Source organism: Camelina sativa, chromosome 10 (assembly GCF_030686135.1).
Source record: "Camelina sativa cultivar CO46 ecotype springtype chromosome 10, ASM3068613v1".
NCBI lineage: Eukaryota > Viridiplantae > Streptophyta > Magnoliopsida > Brassicales > Brassicaceae > Camelina > Camelina sativa.
Window position 1 is genome coordinate 5,363,894 of NC_141889.1, and position 13,286 is coordinate 5,377,179.

Below are 13,286 nucleotides of genomic sequence, written 5' to 3' on the forward strand. Positions count from 1 at the left end.
TAATAACATTAACCAGTAAGATTATATATGGTTTTAATAGTACATTCTTTCGTCAGCATATGGGTCACACTCATACATGATACAACAATGTCTTTTACACTGATGATGGGTATGTTGTTTAATTCACATCCACTACTTTGTTCGTTATACAATGTATTTTTTGGTCAACCTTCTCCATTTAGTGGTTTGAGTTCACAATACACTTCTCAATAGTTCTCATCGTCACCAACCCCGTTTATGCATTCTCATATATTTATAGTTGTTCAAATGAATAATAATGGGATAAACTTCAAAATATATTTTTAATTTATCTATATATATATAACTTAGAAAGAAAAGGAACATAATTTCATAGTGTTATTGACTTATTGTACCAACTATATACAAAAATATTTTTTCTTGTTTCTAGTTTTTTCCTTCCCTTGTAATATATGTTATTAACAATAAGAAAGTGAGGATTTATATAAATTTTACATGGAATCATGAAGAAAAGGTGGTTTAGTAGGAGTGGGCAATACAAAATCTGTGGAACTAACCATTTGTATAACCTTAGACATCGTTGGACGAAGTTGTGGAGACTCTTGTGTGCACAACAAACCGATCTGCATCACTCTCTTCACTTCTCTCTTCTCTGTCTCTTCTTCCATATCTTTGTCTATCATCTCCTCCATCTTGTCTGAAGCAAAACATTTCCAAACCTGTTCAAGAAATTCAAGGGGTATAGAAAATTATGGGTCGTTAAGGTAACTCGAAGTAGCTAAGAAGTTTAAAGATTGATGTGATGAAGATGGTGACTCACTTGAGTAACTAAGGTTTCAAGGGAGTTATCAGACCGGAACTTATTGTTTCGAAACCCGCTTGTTATTTCGAGAACAAGGACTCCAAAGCTATAAGCGTCGATTTTATTGCTTAGTCTTCCCTTGGTAATGTACTCAGGAGCCATGTATCCTCTGTTAAACAACCATGAAGTTCCCTGTTCAGATTATAAACCAGACCAATAGTTGTAAGGGCCTCTTATACATAAGTTCATGCGTTGGAAAGACTTACAGAGTGCCCGCGATTGAAGAAGGAGAAGGAGAGGAAGAAGGGAAGTCTTTGCCACCTTCGGGATAAAACTTTGCTAATCCAAAGTCTGAAATTTTGGGTTTGTACTTTAAGTCTAACAAAATGTTGCTAGCTTTGACATCTCTATGAATGATCTTGCAAGTTTCGTGAAGATACTCTAACCCTTCTGCTGTTCCTAAGATTATTGTCCGCCGCTTCTTCCAGTCTAGCTCTTTCTTCTTCTCCGGGTCTTTACTTCCATGTCAAGCAAAAAAAGTTTAGCAACTTTGCAGACAAGTAAAGAAGATGTAAGAGTATTTTAAAGGGATCTTACTAAATAAGACGTGATCAAGGCTTGTATTGGCGAGGAACTCATAGACAATGAAACTATTCATGTTAGTGAAGCAGCAACCTAAGAGCCTGACCAAGTTCTTGTGTTGGCATCTACTAATTACATCTATTTCATTATGGATCTCTTCCCGTGGCGTATTTCCTGTTGTATGCAGCCGTTTGATCGCAATTTCTCTTCCGTCAGACAGAGTTCCCTGTAAAAAAAAAGACAATAAAAAAGGCTTTTCTAATTAGTTCACATAGTATAAAATGTAGAGAAGGAATACTTATATATAGAGAAGAGAGAAACCTTGAAGACTTCACCATATCCTCCAACGCCAAGCTTGCAACTCTCATTGAAGTTGTTGGTTGCTTTTTTAAGAGTCGAATACTCAAAGCTCATCAAGTGTGAGTCATTACGTATAGACTCTGACTCCTTCTCTATCCTTAGATGTCCAAACAAATGAAACTTTTTTTAGTCTTAGTTCCTGTGAGCTAACCATACTTTGCCACAATATACCACTCAAGGAACTTACCTTTAAGCTTCTTCTTTGGACTAGCTCGCATATAGATGCATTTTCCACACCAAAATCCAGCTGCAATAGCCAAGACACCCACCATAGATAGAACGAATATGTGCACTATGATTTCTTTGGTCAAATCTACAAGAAAAATACACAAGAATTATTGTCAAGATCATCAAATTACTGATTCACAATTTGAAGAAATCACAGAGTAAAGATACAAATACTTACTCATATAAAGCAATTCACGTTCGTTATAGAAAGTATAGTTAGAGTAACGCAAGTAGCAGCCTGCATTCAAGGCAAAGCCTTCTTTGAAAGGTAAGCAACTAGACACCGATAAAGCTCCATCTGCTAAGCATAATTTACACAACTCATCGTCTAGCGTTCGCCAACATATTCCCAATCCGTAAACCATTAGGTCACGAGTGCCCATTTTAGCCACCGAGAAACCTTGATTATATGGAGCCGTCTCAACAATGGATTTGGTCACTTCCTTCACTAAACCTTTGAATTCATCAGACTTCTCCTTGTCACTACCACATATCTAAATTCCCAAAATGGTCGACATATTAGGATTATGTACTTGATATTCCTAGAAAACTAATCTCTAAATCATAGGTCTTAGTTCTGTATTAGACAATATATGTATAGGTTTGCAACTCAAAACTAATTAATCACGTCACATATGTATAGGTTTGCATTAGATATGAGATTTCTAACATAACATACCATCTAATAATACCTTGGTGTCCTTATGCGAAACAGGCTCGTGATAAAAGCTGTAATTATCAGCCCTAACGAAACAACCGTCCAAGTGAAACCAACCACCGGTGGCTGGAAAACATTGAGAGAGGAGATTGGTGGCACGTGACCAACATAGACTACATTCGTCCGGTGAGAGATCGCTAACACACTGCGACAAAACGAACATCCTCTGCGGAGGATCTCCATGTTGATGGATCCCGAATTTGAGATGCCTCATATCATCTCTGATGGCGTCAAGATTGAGCTGATAAGATCTCTGGTAAGCCTCGACGTCGGAGACGGTGCCATTGTTGCAAACCCAGCCTAGGACATCGATTCTAGAGATTGTCACGGACATTGACGGATTTAGTAACGCTAACGGCATGAGAACGACCAAGGAAGAGATGAACGTCAATGCCATGATCAGAGGAAACGATGCTTTGATCTGTCTCTCTCCATAATATAACTTACTCCTAACGACTCTTGGCTATATATAGTAACCAAATTAAACCGGATATGCTCTCAAGTTCGGTTTAGCTTCTATTTATAAAAATTTACACGGTTTTGGTCTAATTGGACAGAACACACACACACACAAAACACAAACATGGCTTACGTACGAGACTAGATTGAAATGATAACGAACTATATATAATGCATATACCACTGTGAGTTGAAGAAACTCAAGTAAAGATCAAAACTAGGGAGAGTAAAAGATTATAAATTTAATGTAACATACACAATTATATATGCTCATTGGAAAAGTCTCCCACCTCATTACTTCTTAACGAACTGCAAGCCATTCTGGTCAGAGTACCGCTCCATAAACCTCATGAACCTATCCCATTCTTTCGGTGTTCGCATTATGTGCTTCGCCACAATCCCTTCAGGTTTCCCGTTCACGAATCTCGCGTTCACATCCGTAGACTGAATCACACCTTCCTCATCAATCATGTACAATCCCGTTATCTCCCCGACTTCACCGCTTGAGTCAAAGACTGATGGCTGGTCGAATGAGAAGAGTGCCATACCGTTACTTCCGTCTCTTGATCGAGTGAGCTTAACATCAGGGATCGTCATCTCATCTGTCCCTTGGATGAATTGGAGAGCCGGCTTTACCATCATCGTGATTGGGACAGGTTTCCACGGTCTTAGCGCTGTTCGAGATGAGGGTTGTACCCGTGGGAGAGACACAGGCGAGCCAGTGAACGATGAGCCTTTGATTGGTAGAACAGAGCATGAAGATAAAACAATGCCTGCCAAAAAAAAAACAGATCAAAAATGTGTTTTTTAAGTACACACTACAAGCTAATTTAGGTAAAAATCCAATCTTTATCCACAAGGACCACAACTCAATAAAACATGAACCCTAATCCCAAATTACTCAGAGCACACTTTTTCTCATGATTAGATTACAGCAAATTACAACCTAAAACCACTTGTTCCTCGAATCGGAGCTCACGAAGAAACTCGATTTAGACCGATTCGTTTCCCATGAATCGATTTAGGCATTTAGATTATCATCACTCGTTACAGTTTCGGAACCAGCATTGTAAAGTTTCGAAATTTTCGTAGATAAAACCATAATCAAACTACATGCAACACAAAGATTCAACTACAGATTTCAAAGATTAAAATTTTATGGGTTTGGCGTACCTGAGCGAGTAACATCTCGTGGAGAATGAGTGAGAGAAGTTAAAGACCCAATAGACCGAACACAAGCCATTACTGTTGATGTCTGTGTGGGCGCAGAGGAGATTAGAGAGAGAGAGAGAGGACACAGAAGAGAGTAGTAGAGGAGGAGGAAGAAGATGAAGCAAATGGCTCTCCGAGTCTGATGTGGTGTGGTGGCGGGAGAGTCGTGACGTGTCACTACCAAGGCCGTTCCTTTGATTGGATACCGTCATCGTCTCAACTAATGGGCTTTTAATTTGGGCCCAGATGTTCGTGTAATAAGCCCGTTTCGGGATTTGAGGCGGACGAAGAGTCTCTAGCTCTCGCAGAGGTTTTAACGATGCATAAGACACACGTGGCACATGCGTGCAGATCGTAAAGTAAAGGCTGGACTCTCTCAAGTCTGCAAGTCTGTGATGCCATAGCGAATCCCATCCCCATGGGCCACGGCCATGTGACGAATCGTCAGCATACATACTTACTTCTTTAATTATAATTAGTGGAGTATGTTTTAATAATATATAACCCACAAAACACCATTTGCAAAGAGTTTTATGTATGTGTGGTGTGGGATTAGGTTTCTCTCTCTATTAATACATAAATTAATTAATATTTAAGTAAGTCATTAAGGTGTTTGATCCACATGCATCCCATTAAGCCTTTCAACCTATTGTAATTTGTTAAGTAGTAGTAATATCTATACTCTATAGTCAATACATCTCACATAACCATCCAATGTTCTTTTCATTTAATAATTGATTATTATTAATTAGTTTATTTGTGTACACCAATTTTTTTTTGTTTCTTTTCCTATATTCACTAAGAATTATAATCGGGCTAACGATTCAAGACTGAAAGAAAGTGTATTACTTTGCTAGTTACGATAATTAGTTGGTAGATGATCATAGAATTAAGATGGAAATGATAAGGAAATGAAGAATTTAACTAGGGATCGGAATGTTTTCTCTTCTAAAAACTACAAATAATATAAGAAAGGACAAGATAATTATGTTTTAAAAAGAGAACCGGGCCACATGAGTGCATGTGGAGTGACAGTTTCTGTTTTAGTCTCGAATAAGAAAGAAGGATGGAAACATGAGATCAGTAAGAGAGGAGGAGTGGGTAATTGTTGGAGTATTAACAATAATTTGATTTGTTGAATCATGAATATGCGTGTGCATTTCTATACATGCCATCCCACACGCAATTCATTATTTTTTAATTTATCCTATCCTTCTCAAATTGACTTGCTTTTATTTACCCTCGACCCGTTCTTGATATACATAATATGATACTAGTATATTTGTAGTTTACTTTATTTTTCCTTAAAAAATAGTAAGTTTTTGGTGGAGTTATCTTCTAGTTCTATTTGTCACGGACACACGGTTATTTATAATTTATTTACTATCGTAAATTTTGTTATCTTTGATTCTTTCCTACTTCTATCAAAAGTTTAAGACCTGATAAACATATGCTATAAAGACATTTTAAACTCTCTTTTAACTTACTTTTTATTATCTGTCTTCATTTACTTTTTTTTTTCTTTACCTTAAAAGGCATTGGCATTCACATTGGCATTGGGTGTTGTACGTCGATACATGCTTTTAGACATCATGAGGTAGAAAAGTTTATGAATTTAGCAAGTTTAGTTATATTAATCTGAAACGTATCAGAAAGTAGCATTTTAATGAGGGACAATTTCCTGATACATTCAAGTATTGCTCAATAACATAAGTTATAAGTACTGATCATCAATCCAACTTTTTTTTGTATTTAGTATATTTATTTGTTATGTCCGGTTATCACTGATTACTGATAGTATTATTATATCATATAGTTACACAACCTGTAACATGGAAAGATTCTTATCTACTCAATCATGCAAACGAAGGAACAGTAACAAGCCTGCACTCTCTGAGTGGCATACACTATATAATATTCATATTTTTGTTACGCATCATGGTAACTATGATTGAATAAAAGTAATATATATTTTTACTTACATATATAATGGCGATGAGGTGTATTCGTTTTTTGTTTTGTTTTGTTTTTTTTTTTTTTAATTTACTTAGAAAGAAACTTTACCAAATTCAAAAGGGCCAAAGAAGAAACGTGAGAGATCGATCGTGGGATCATATTTCATTATTGCTGGATTTTAAAATAATTAATGTAATTATTTGGACCTATCTGAAATTAAAATATGTTGAGAAGGGCATAGGATCATCTATTCATCTTCATCACATGTGCAGGTCACCCATTCTGATGCTTCGAACGTTCACCTCGATGGCTACATCCTACATCAAATTAACAATGTATATCCCAATCACGGATTAATCAATTAATGTGTATCGAATATATGCTAAGAGCTAAGTTCAAATGGTATTTTATTTTCATATATCTATTTTTTTCCTTAGAAGGCAAGCATTAAAAGAACCAAAAGAAAAAAGGAAAAGGCGAGAAAATAGATAAAAGACATTCTACAAAAGCTGAATTAGAATGAAGTTAAGCATAAGCTACCTCTATGGCACACACCAAGTGTATTGTATAAAGAAAACTTCATTAGATTAGTATTGAGATTAAGCTTAAGCTATCAATGGCACATTCACAAGTTACTGTACAGCAAATCAATAGTTGACTAAAATTTATATTAAAACACCGAACACATTTTTGGATTAGTTGTAATTGTGAAAAAAAAACACATTCTCTCTTCACATGTTCAATGTCTTAAGAAATTTCTGAAATACTTCCAAGATCTTGCTTTATTTTTTATTTTCTTAGAACATGGTAACCCTACATACCTTTTGATCACTAGATCCACATAAAACCAAGATTCATTTTATATATATTTCACATAATATATACAGACAGAGCAAGCATATATACTTGCGGAGTTTCTTCTTATTCTACTCTTCTTTCCCCCCTCCACCTCCTTGCATGTTCACGAGTCTTGTTCTTGGTAATGAACTAAGCAGACAAGTTTCAGTCGAAGCTGTTGAGACAGAGGAAGAAGATGAAGATGAAGATGCTGGTTATGGTTCTCTTCCTTTACTACTGTTACATTGGTTCTACTTCCTCTGTTTTAGCTTCCATCGACAATGAGCTCTCCGTTTTGCTCTCGGTGAAATCAACTCTTGTGGATCCTCTCAACTTTCTCAAAGATTGGAAGCTTTCAGCATCCGGTGATCACTGTAACTGGACCGGTGTTCGGTGCAACTCCCATGGCAATGTTGAGACTCTTGACCTGTCGGGAATGAATCTCACGGGGAAAATCTCCGATTCGATCAGACAGCTGAGAAGCCTTGTCTCCTTTAACATCTCATGCAACGGATTCGACTCGCTTCTCCCGAAATCGATCCCCCCCTTGAAATCTATAGACATCAGCCAGAATTCATTCTCAGGGAATCTTTTTCTGTTTGGCAATGAATCAGTTGGACTCGTTCACCTCAATGCTTCAGGTAACAATCTCGTTGGAAATCTCACGGAGGATCTTGGGAACTTAGTCTCTTTAGAAGTTCTTGATCTCCGGGGAAATTTCTTTCAAGGGTCACTTCCAAGTTCATTCAAGAATTTACAGAAGCTGAGATTTCTCGGATTGTCCGGAAACAACCTCACCGGCGAGTTACCAAGCGTTCTCGGCGAGCTTCTTTCACTTGAAAGCGCCATTCTTGGGTACAATGAATTCGAAGGTGAGATTCCACCGGAATTTGGGAACATTAACAGCCTCAAGTACCTCGATTTGGCCATTGGAAAGCTAAGTGGTGAGATTCCGTTGGAGCTCGGGAAGCTCAAGTCACTTGAGACGCTTCTCCTGTACGAAAACAACTTCACCGGGAAGATTCCAAGAGAAATAGGTAACATTACCACGCTAAAGGTTCTTGATCTCTCCGATAACGCATTATCCGGCGAGATTCCAATGGAGATAGCAGGGCTGAAGAACCTGCAGCTACTGAACCTGATGCGCAACAAACTCACCGGCTCAATTCCTCCCGCGATCAACAACCTTGCGCAGTTACAAGTCCTTGAGCTCTGGAACAACACGTTATCTGGCGAGTTGCCAAGCGATCTCGGGAAGAATTCTCCACTACAATGGCTTGACGTTTCTTCAAACTCCTTCTCGGGTGAGATTCCTTCAACTCTATGCAGCAAAGGCAATCTAACCAAGCTCATTCTGTTCAACAACACCTTCTCTGGTTCAATTCCAGCGACTCTAACCACTTGCCAGTCGCTAGTTCGTGTCAGAATGCAGAACAATCTGCTCAACGGTTCAATTCCCATCGGCTTTGGCAAGCTTGAGAAGCTACAAAGACTCGAACTTGCCGGTAACCGTCTCAGCGGAGGGATTCCAGGAGACATATCGGATTCAACTTCGCTTTCTTTCATTGATTTCTCAAGAAACCAGATCCGATCGTCTCTCCCTTCCACGATCCTCTCTATTCACAACCTACAGGCGTTTTTAGTCTCAGAGAACTTCATCTCCGGCGAAGTCCCGGACCAATTCCAGGATTGTCCTTCACTCTCAAACCTTGATCTCTCATCAAACACTCTCACAGGTACTATCCCTTCCAGCATTGCTTCATGCGAGAAGCTCGTTAGCCTCAACCTAAGAAACAACAACCTCACCGGTGAGATCCCAAGACAGATCACAACAATGTCAGCATTAGCCGTGCTTGATCTCTCCAACAACTCCTTAACCGGAGTACTCCCGGAGAGCATCGGAACATCCCCTGCTTTAGAACTCCTCAACGTCTCCTACAACAAGCTCACAGGTCCAGTCCCAATCAACGGCTTTCTAAGAACAATAAATCCAGATGATCTGAGAGGTAACACCGGTCTATGCGGCGGCGTTCTTCCACCGTGTAACAAATTCCAAGGATCAAGATCAGGTCACAAGAGTTTCCACGGGAAACGAATCGTCGCTGGATGGTTAATTGGAATCGCATCGGTTCTAGCTCTAGGGATTCTCACCATCGTTACGAGAACTCTATACAAGAGATGGTATACTAACGGATTCTGCGGCGACGAGACGGCGAGTAAAGGTGAATGGCCGTGGAGACTAATGGCGTTTCATAGGCTAGGGTTTACAGCTTCCGATATCTTGGCTTGCATCAAAGAATCGAACATGATCGGAATGGGAGCTACAGGGATCGTATACAAAGCAGAGATGTCACGATCGAGTACAGTACTCGCCGTTAAGAAGCTATGGAGATCCGCCGCCGATATCGAAGACGGAACCACCGGAGATTTCGTAGGCGAAGTAAACCTTTTAGGGAAATTGAGACACAGGAACATCGTGAGGCTCCTAGGGTTCTTATACAACGACAAAAACATGATGATCGTATACGAATTCATGCTTAACGGAAACCTCGGAGACGCGATTCACGGCAAAAACGCCGCCGGGAGGCTTCTCGTTGATTGGGTTTCGCGTTACAACATCGCGTTAGGTGTAGCTCACGGCCTCGCTTACCTCCACCATGATTGTCATCCTCCGGTGATTCACCGAGACATCAAATCCAACAATATATTGCTCGACGCGAATCTCGACGCCAGGATCGCCGATTTTGGCCTCGCCAGGATGATGGCGAGGAAGAAAGAAACCGTTTCAATGGTCGCCGGTTCTTACGGTTACATTGCTCCCGGTATGCTTTAAATACCGTACCGGTTATTACAATCCGGTTCACTTCTTCTGTTTTGTTTATTTTATTTACTACGTTGGTTGATCATGTTGCAGAGTATGGATACACATTGAAGGTGGATGAGAAGATAGATATATACAGCTACGGGGTCGTGTTATTGGAGCTTTTAACCGGAAGAAGACCGTTGGAGCCGGAGTTTGGGGAATCGGTAGACATAGTTGAGTGGGTGAGGAGGAAGATAAGAGACAACATATCACTAGAAGAAGCATTAGATCCTAATGTAGGAAACTGCAGGTTTGTTCAAGAAGAGATGCTTTTAGTTTTACAGATCGCTCTTCTATGCACCACGAAGCTCCCGAAAGACAGACCTTCGATGAGAGATGTCATATCGATGCTCGGAGAGGCTAAACCGAGGAGGAAAAGTAACAGTAACGATGAGAACACTAGTCGTAGCTTGGCCGAGAAACATACATCGGTTTTTAGTACTTCACCTGTAAATGGCCTTCTTTAGAATTGGTGATGAATGAAGAAGAGAAAAAAGGCCGATAAAACTGATTCCTTCGATTCGTGTTCTTGTATGTAGAAAGAAGAGAGAGAGAGATCTTGATGCTCTTATTTCATTTTTTTCCATGTAGAATAACTTTGCTTTTGTTTTTACAGATCATATTAACTTTGTGCATTGCTCTGAACCGGTTTTGTGCAAGACAAGGGGTTTTGTTATAGCTTTTGAAGTGTGATTTACAATGAGACCATATAAACTAACTAAAAGAGAGAAAAAAAATGGCAGAGCCAAAAGAAAACTGTAAAAGGGAGAGAAGAAGAAGAAGCTTCTTACAATGTTTTTGTCTTCTCTTTGATCTGTGATCTGTCTTATTACTGCTTCAAACATAAAGGGTTCTTGTAGATTATTATTTGCTTCATAATATCATTTGAGCTGTAATCATGGAATACACAAACAAAGGTCACAATAACAAAATTAAACAAAGGAAGGTTTCAATAAGGATACCAGGATTTGATAATATCAGTAAATGTACCTTTACCAGTAGCCTCTGATGTTTTCATTATCCGAAGCCTCCTCACGGAGCCAATGAACATGCTAGACACAAGTAACATATAGGTTCGGGATCCAGAATTTTGAGGTTTACATAGGACTAAACATGGAAAGCATAAGACTATAAGTATACATACCCCCACGGAACATCACCAACAAGCATCCAATCTCCTTCCTTGTCTTCATATGTTAGTACTAATCCAGAAGACCCATCCGGTAGTATCTTGACCGGTGTTTCCATGCGACCATCAGTTTCTCGTGTGCTTAAACCTGATTACAGAAAGAATCACTATTTCAATCTCAGACTAAGGAAAAAAAAACAAACTCAAAAGCATCCAAAAAAAAAAAAAGAAGAGCCACAAGATTATAAAAGGACACCTGTTTTGGGTTTCAGAAACATTTCTTCAAGAGTGTTTGACAATGATTCATAGCATTTATGAGCATTCAGATCAATTTTTCTTCCAATTGGAATGCCATCCATAGTCACTTTCACAAACATGGAACTTCTCATATTTGTTGCATCAGTTCTATTCTTGTTTACTTCTTGACGAATCTAAGAGTTCTGATCTTCAGAAACCAATGTCTTGGCTTGGTTAACAACCATACTGTTCATTCTGTAAGTCCTTATTGGTGGCCATCCCACAACTTGTCTGCAAATTTTCATAGGCATAGAGTAAATCACAAAAAGACTAAACAATTCTATAGCCTGTAAAATTATCTCACACGAACCAGGCTCACATCAACACAAGTTTACACAAAAATCAGAGAGCAAGAGCATCACTCTACAGGATGAACCACTCCATTCCAAAAGAAAGAAAGAAAAATCACTTTCCCTCTTAAAGCAAGTAGTACAGAATCGCATAACAAAGAGATTGTCATCTAGAGATAATGATAGTAAGATTCAATTTCCACATACAGTGACCAAACCAAACTCTATATGATCAGGAAGACACATTCAAAGTCATCTAGGTAAATAAAGGTCGAATTTTTCGAGATAACAGAACATTCTGTCCAATCATATGATTGATCAAACTGTAAAGGCTATTTTCTAGAAATGGAATGGTTAAAATTCTCAAGGATAACCAAAAAAAGAAAGTAAAAGGAAGAGAATCTCACTCACCCACTAGTTGCGGCCATGGAATCAGCTGTTCGCTTGATCCCAGCAATTACGCTAGCTCTGCTCAGAGAAGAAGATGAAGAAGAAGAAGAAGAAGAGGAATCATCAGCGTAAGCAACCCTAGTATACCCTTTTCGACCAAGGCTCAAGGTAAGACCGAGCTCGAGCTCATTCCCTACAGGAGAACAAGAATCCTCACAAGAAACGACGAGATTTTCATCGTTTGACAAAGCCGAAGCTGATCCACTCACGGAACCGCCTTCCATTTGAATTCCAAACTCAGAAAAGCTGAGAAAACTGTAACAGAGAGATTAAATCAATCAATCAGTGGTTGGAGATTTTGATTGTGAGGGGAAGTGGGAAGAAGAGATGGGTTGAATTTGAAGCAAAGTTTGAGACTTTAAGTAAGGCAGAAACAGTGAGAAGGAAAAATAAAAAGGGAAACAAAGGATGAACAAGAAGACACGACGGGTGGGTTTTGTCTCTTTTTCACTTCCCTAACCTTTTTTTCTTTAGTCTTCTTCATATTAATTTTTATGCAAAAGAAAAAAAAAAGTTATATTATTTGGCAGAAACAATAAATTTCTCACTTTATTCCGTGAATATATTTACTTGAAATCTCTTTTTGTTTTTCTTCTTTTAACAATATCCACTTATACAATTTCTTTAAAAAAAAACAAAACTATATGTGGACTAATCCCATTCCATTGTGTTTAAAGAATCTTCTTTTACCATTGAAAATGGTAGATACATTTTTGTTTTTATTTATTTATTTTTGGTAATTGTTTATAGTGAAGTTATGCAATCATGTCATATATATATATATATATATATAACCAATAAATTCAGCTATTTAACATAATAGATAATATACCTTAATAATTTTTTAATAAATATAATTACATTAGTATATTAATTACTTATATAAGTTATATTCCCTAACCAAAAGAAATTACTTATATTCTGAACAATAAAATGATTAGGTGCCAATGACAAACATGATTTCAAAGTTTATAAAAATGGTGTTAATGTTCAGATGTTTTTAGTTGGTATATTGACTCCATAATCTGATATAGATAGATTTCAGAGAAAAAAGATGATATCAAAAACGGTTGTATCCGTGGGATTAATAAAACCATTAAAAGGTTAGCTGGAAAATAAAAGAA

The 13,286-nt window shown here is 38.2% G+C and overlaps 4 protein-coding genes across 7 annotated transcripts; 1 reads left to right on the forward strand and 3 right to left on the reverse strand.

Annotated features, from left to right (window-relative positions):
* Positions 1-333: 333 nt before the first annotated feature.
* LOC104717331 (cysteine-rich receptor-like protein kinase 46) lies at positions 334-3,181 on the reverse strand. Of its 2 annotated transcripts, XM_087469674.1 has the most exons (8): positions 2,644-3,181; positions 2,130-2,445; positions 1,911-2,036; positions 1,685-1,815; positions 1,379-1,589; positions 1,048-1,294; positions 800-950; positions 334-698 (listed from the first exon to the last, which is right to left on the reverse strand). In XM_087469674.1, the coding sequence occupies exons 1-8, from the start codon at positions 3,064-3,066 to the stop codon at positions 471-473; spliced, it is 1,833 nt and encodes a 610-aa protein (XP_087325800.1). In that variant the 5' UTR covers positions 3,067-3,181; the 3' UTR covers positions 334-470. The 2 variants fall into 2 exon arrangements, with proteins under 2 accessions (XP_087325800.1, XP_087325801.1); XM_087469675.1 differs by lacking the exons at positions 2,130-2,445; positions 2,644-3,181 and having other exon boundaries at positions 1,685-1,820.
* A 93-nt stretch (positions 3,182-3,274) lies between these two features.
* On the reverse strand, positions 3,275-4,514 carry LOC104717332 (photosystem II reaction center PSB28 protein, chloroplastic). Its single transcript, XM_010434887.3, has 2 exons — positions 4,302-4,514; positions 3,275-3,901 (listed from the first exon to the last, which is right to left on the reverse strand). The coding sequence occupies exons 1-2, from the start codon at positions 4,369-4,371 to the stop codon at positions 3,423-3,425; spliced, it is 549 nt and encodes a 182-aa protein (XP_010433189.2). The 5' UTR covers positions 4,372-4,514; the 3' UTR covers positions 3,275-3,422.
* A 2,546-nt stretch (positions 4,515-7,060) lies between these two features.
* LOC104717333 (auxin-responsive protein IAA11) lies at positions 7,061-12,625 on the reverse strand. Of its 3 annotated transcripts, XR_015568809.1 has the most exons (6): positions 12,124-12,564; positions 11,382-11,653; positions 11,141-11,273; positions 10,987-11,048; positions 10,788-10,886; positions 7,061-10,443 (listed from the first exon to the last, which is right to left on the reverse strand). XR_015568809.1 is itself a non-coding variant. In XM_087469677.1 (5 exons), the coding sequence occupies exons 2-5, from the start codon at positions 11,512-11,514 to the stop codon at positions 10,870-10,872; spliced, it is 345 nt and encodes a 114-aa protein (XP_087325803.1). In that variant the 5' UTR covers positions 11,515-11,653; positions 12,124-12,625; the 3' UTR covers positions 7,061-10,869. The 3 variants fall into 3 exon arrangements, 2 of the variants coding, with proteins under 2 accessions (XP_087325803.1, XP_087325802.1); XM_087469677.1 differs by having other exon boundaries at positions 7,061-10,886; positions 12,124-12,625; XM_087469676.1 differs by lacking the exons at positions 7,061-10,443; positions 10,788-10,886; positions 10,987-11,048; positions 11,141-11,273 and having other exon boundaries at positions 11,457-11,653; positions 12,124-12,625.
* Positions 7,330-10,641, forward strand: LOC104722013 (MDIS1-interacting receptor like kinase 1). Its single transcript, XM_010440114.3, has 2 exons — positions 7,330-9,955; positions 10,048-10,641. Exons 1-2 carry the CDS (start codon positions 7,330-7,332, stop codon positions 10,461-10,463), a joined length of 3,042 nt encoding a protein of 1,013 aa, XP_010438416.2. The 3' UTR covers positions 10,464-10,641.
* Positions 12,626-13,286: the final 661 nt, after the last annotated feature.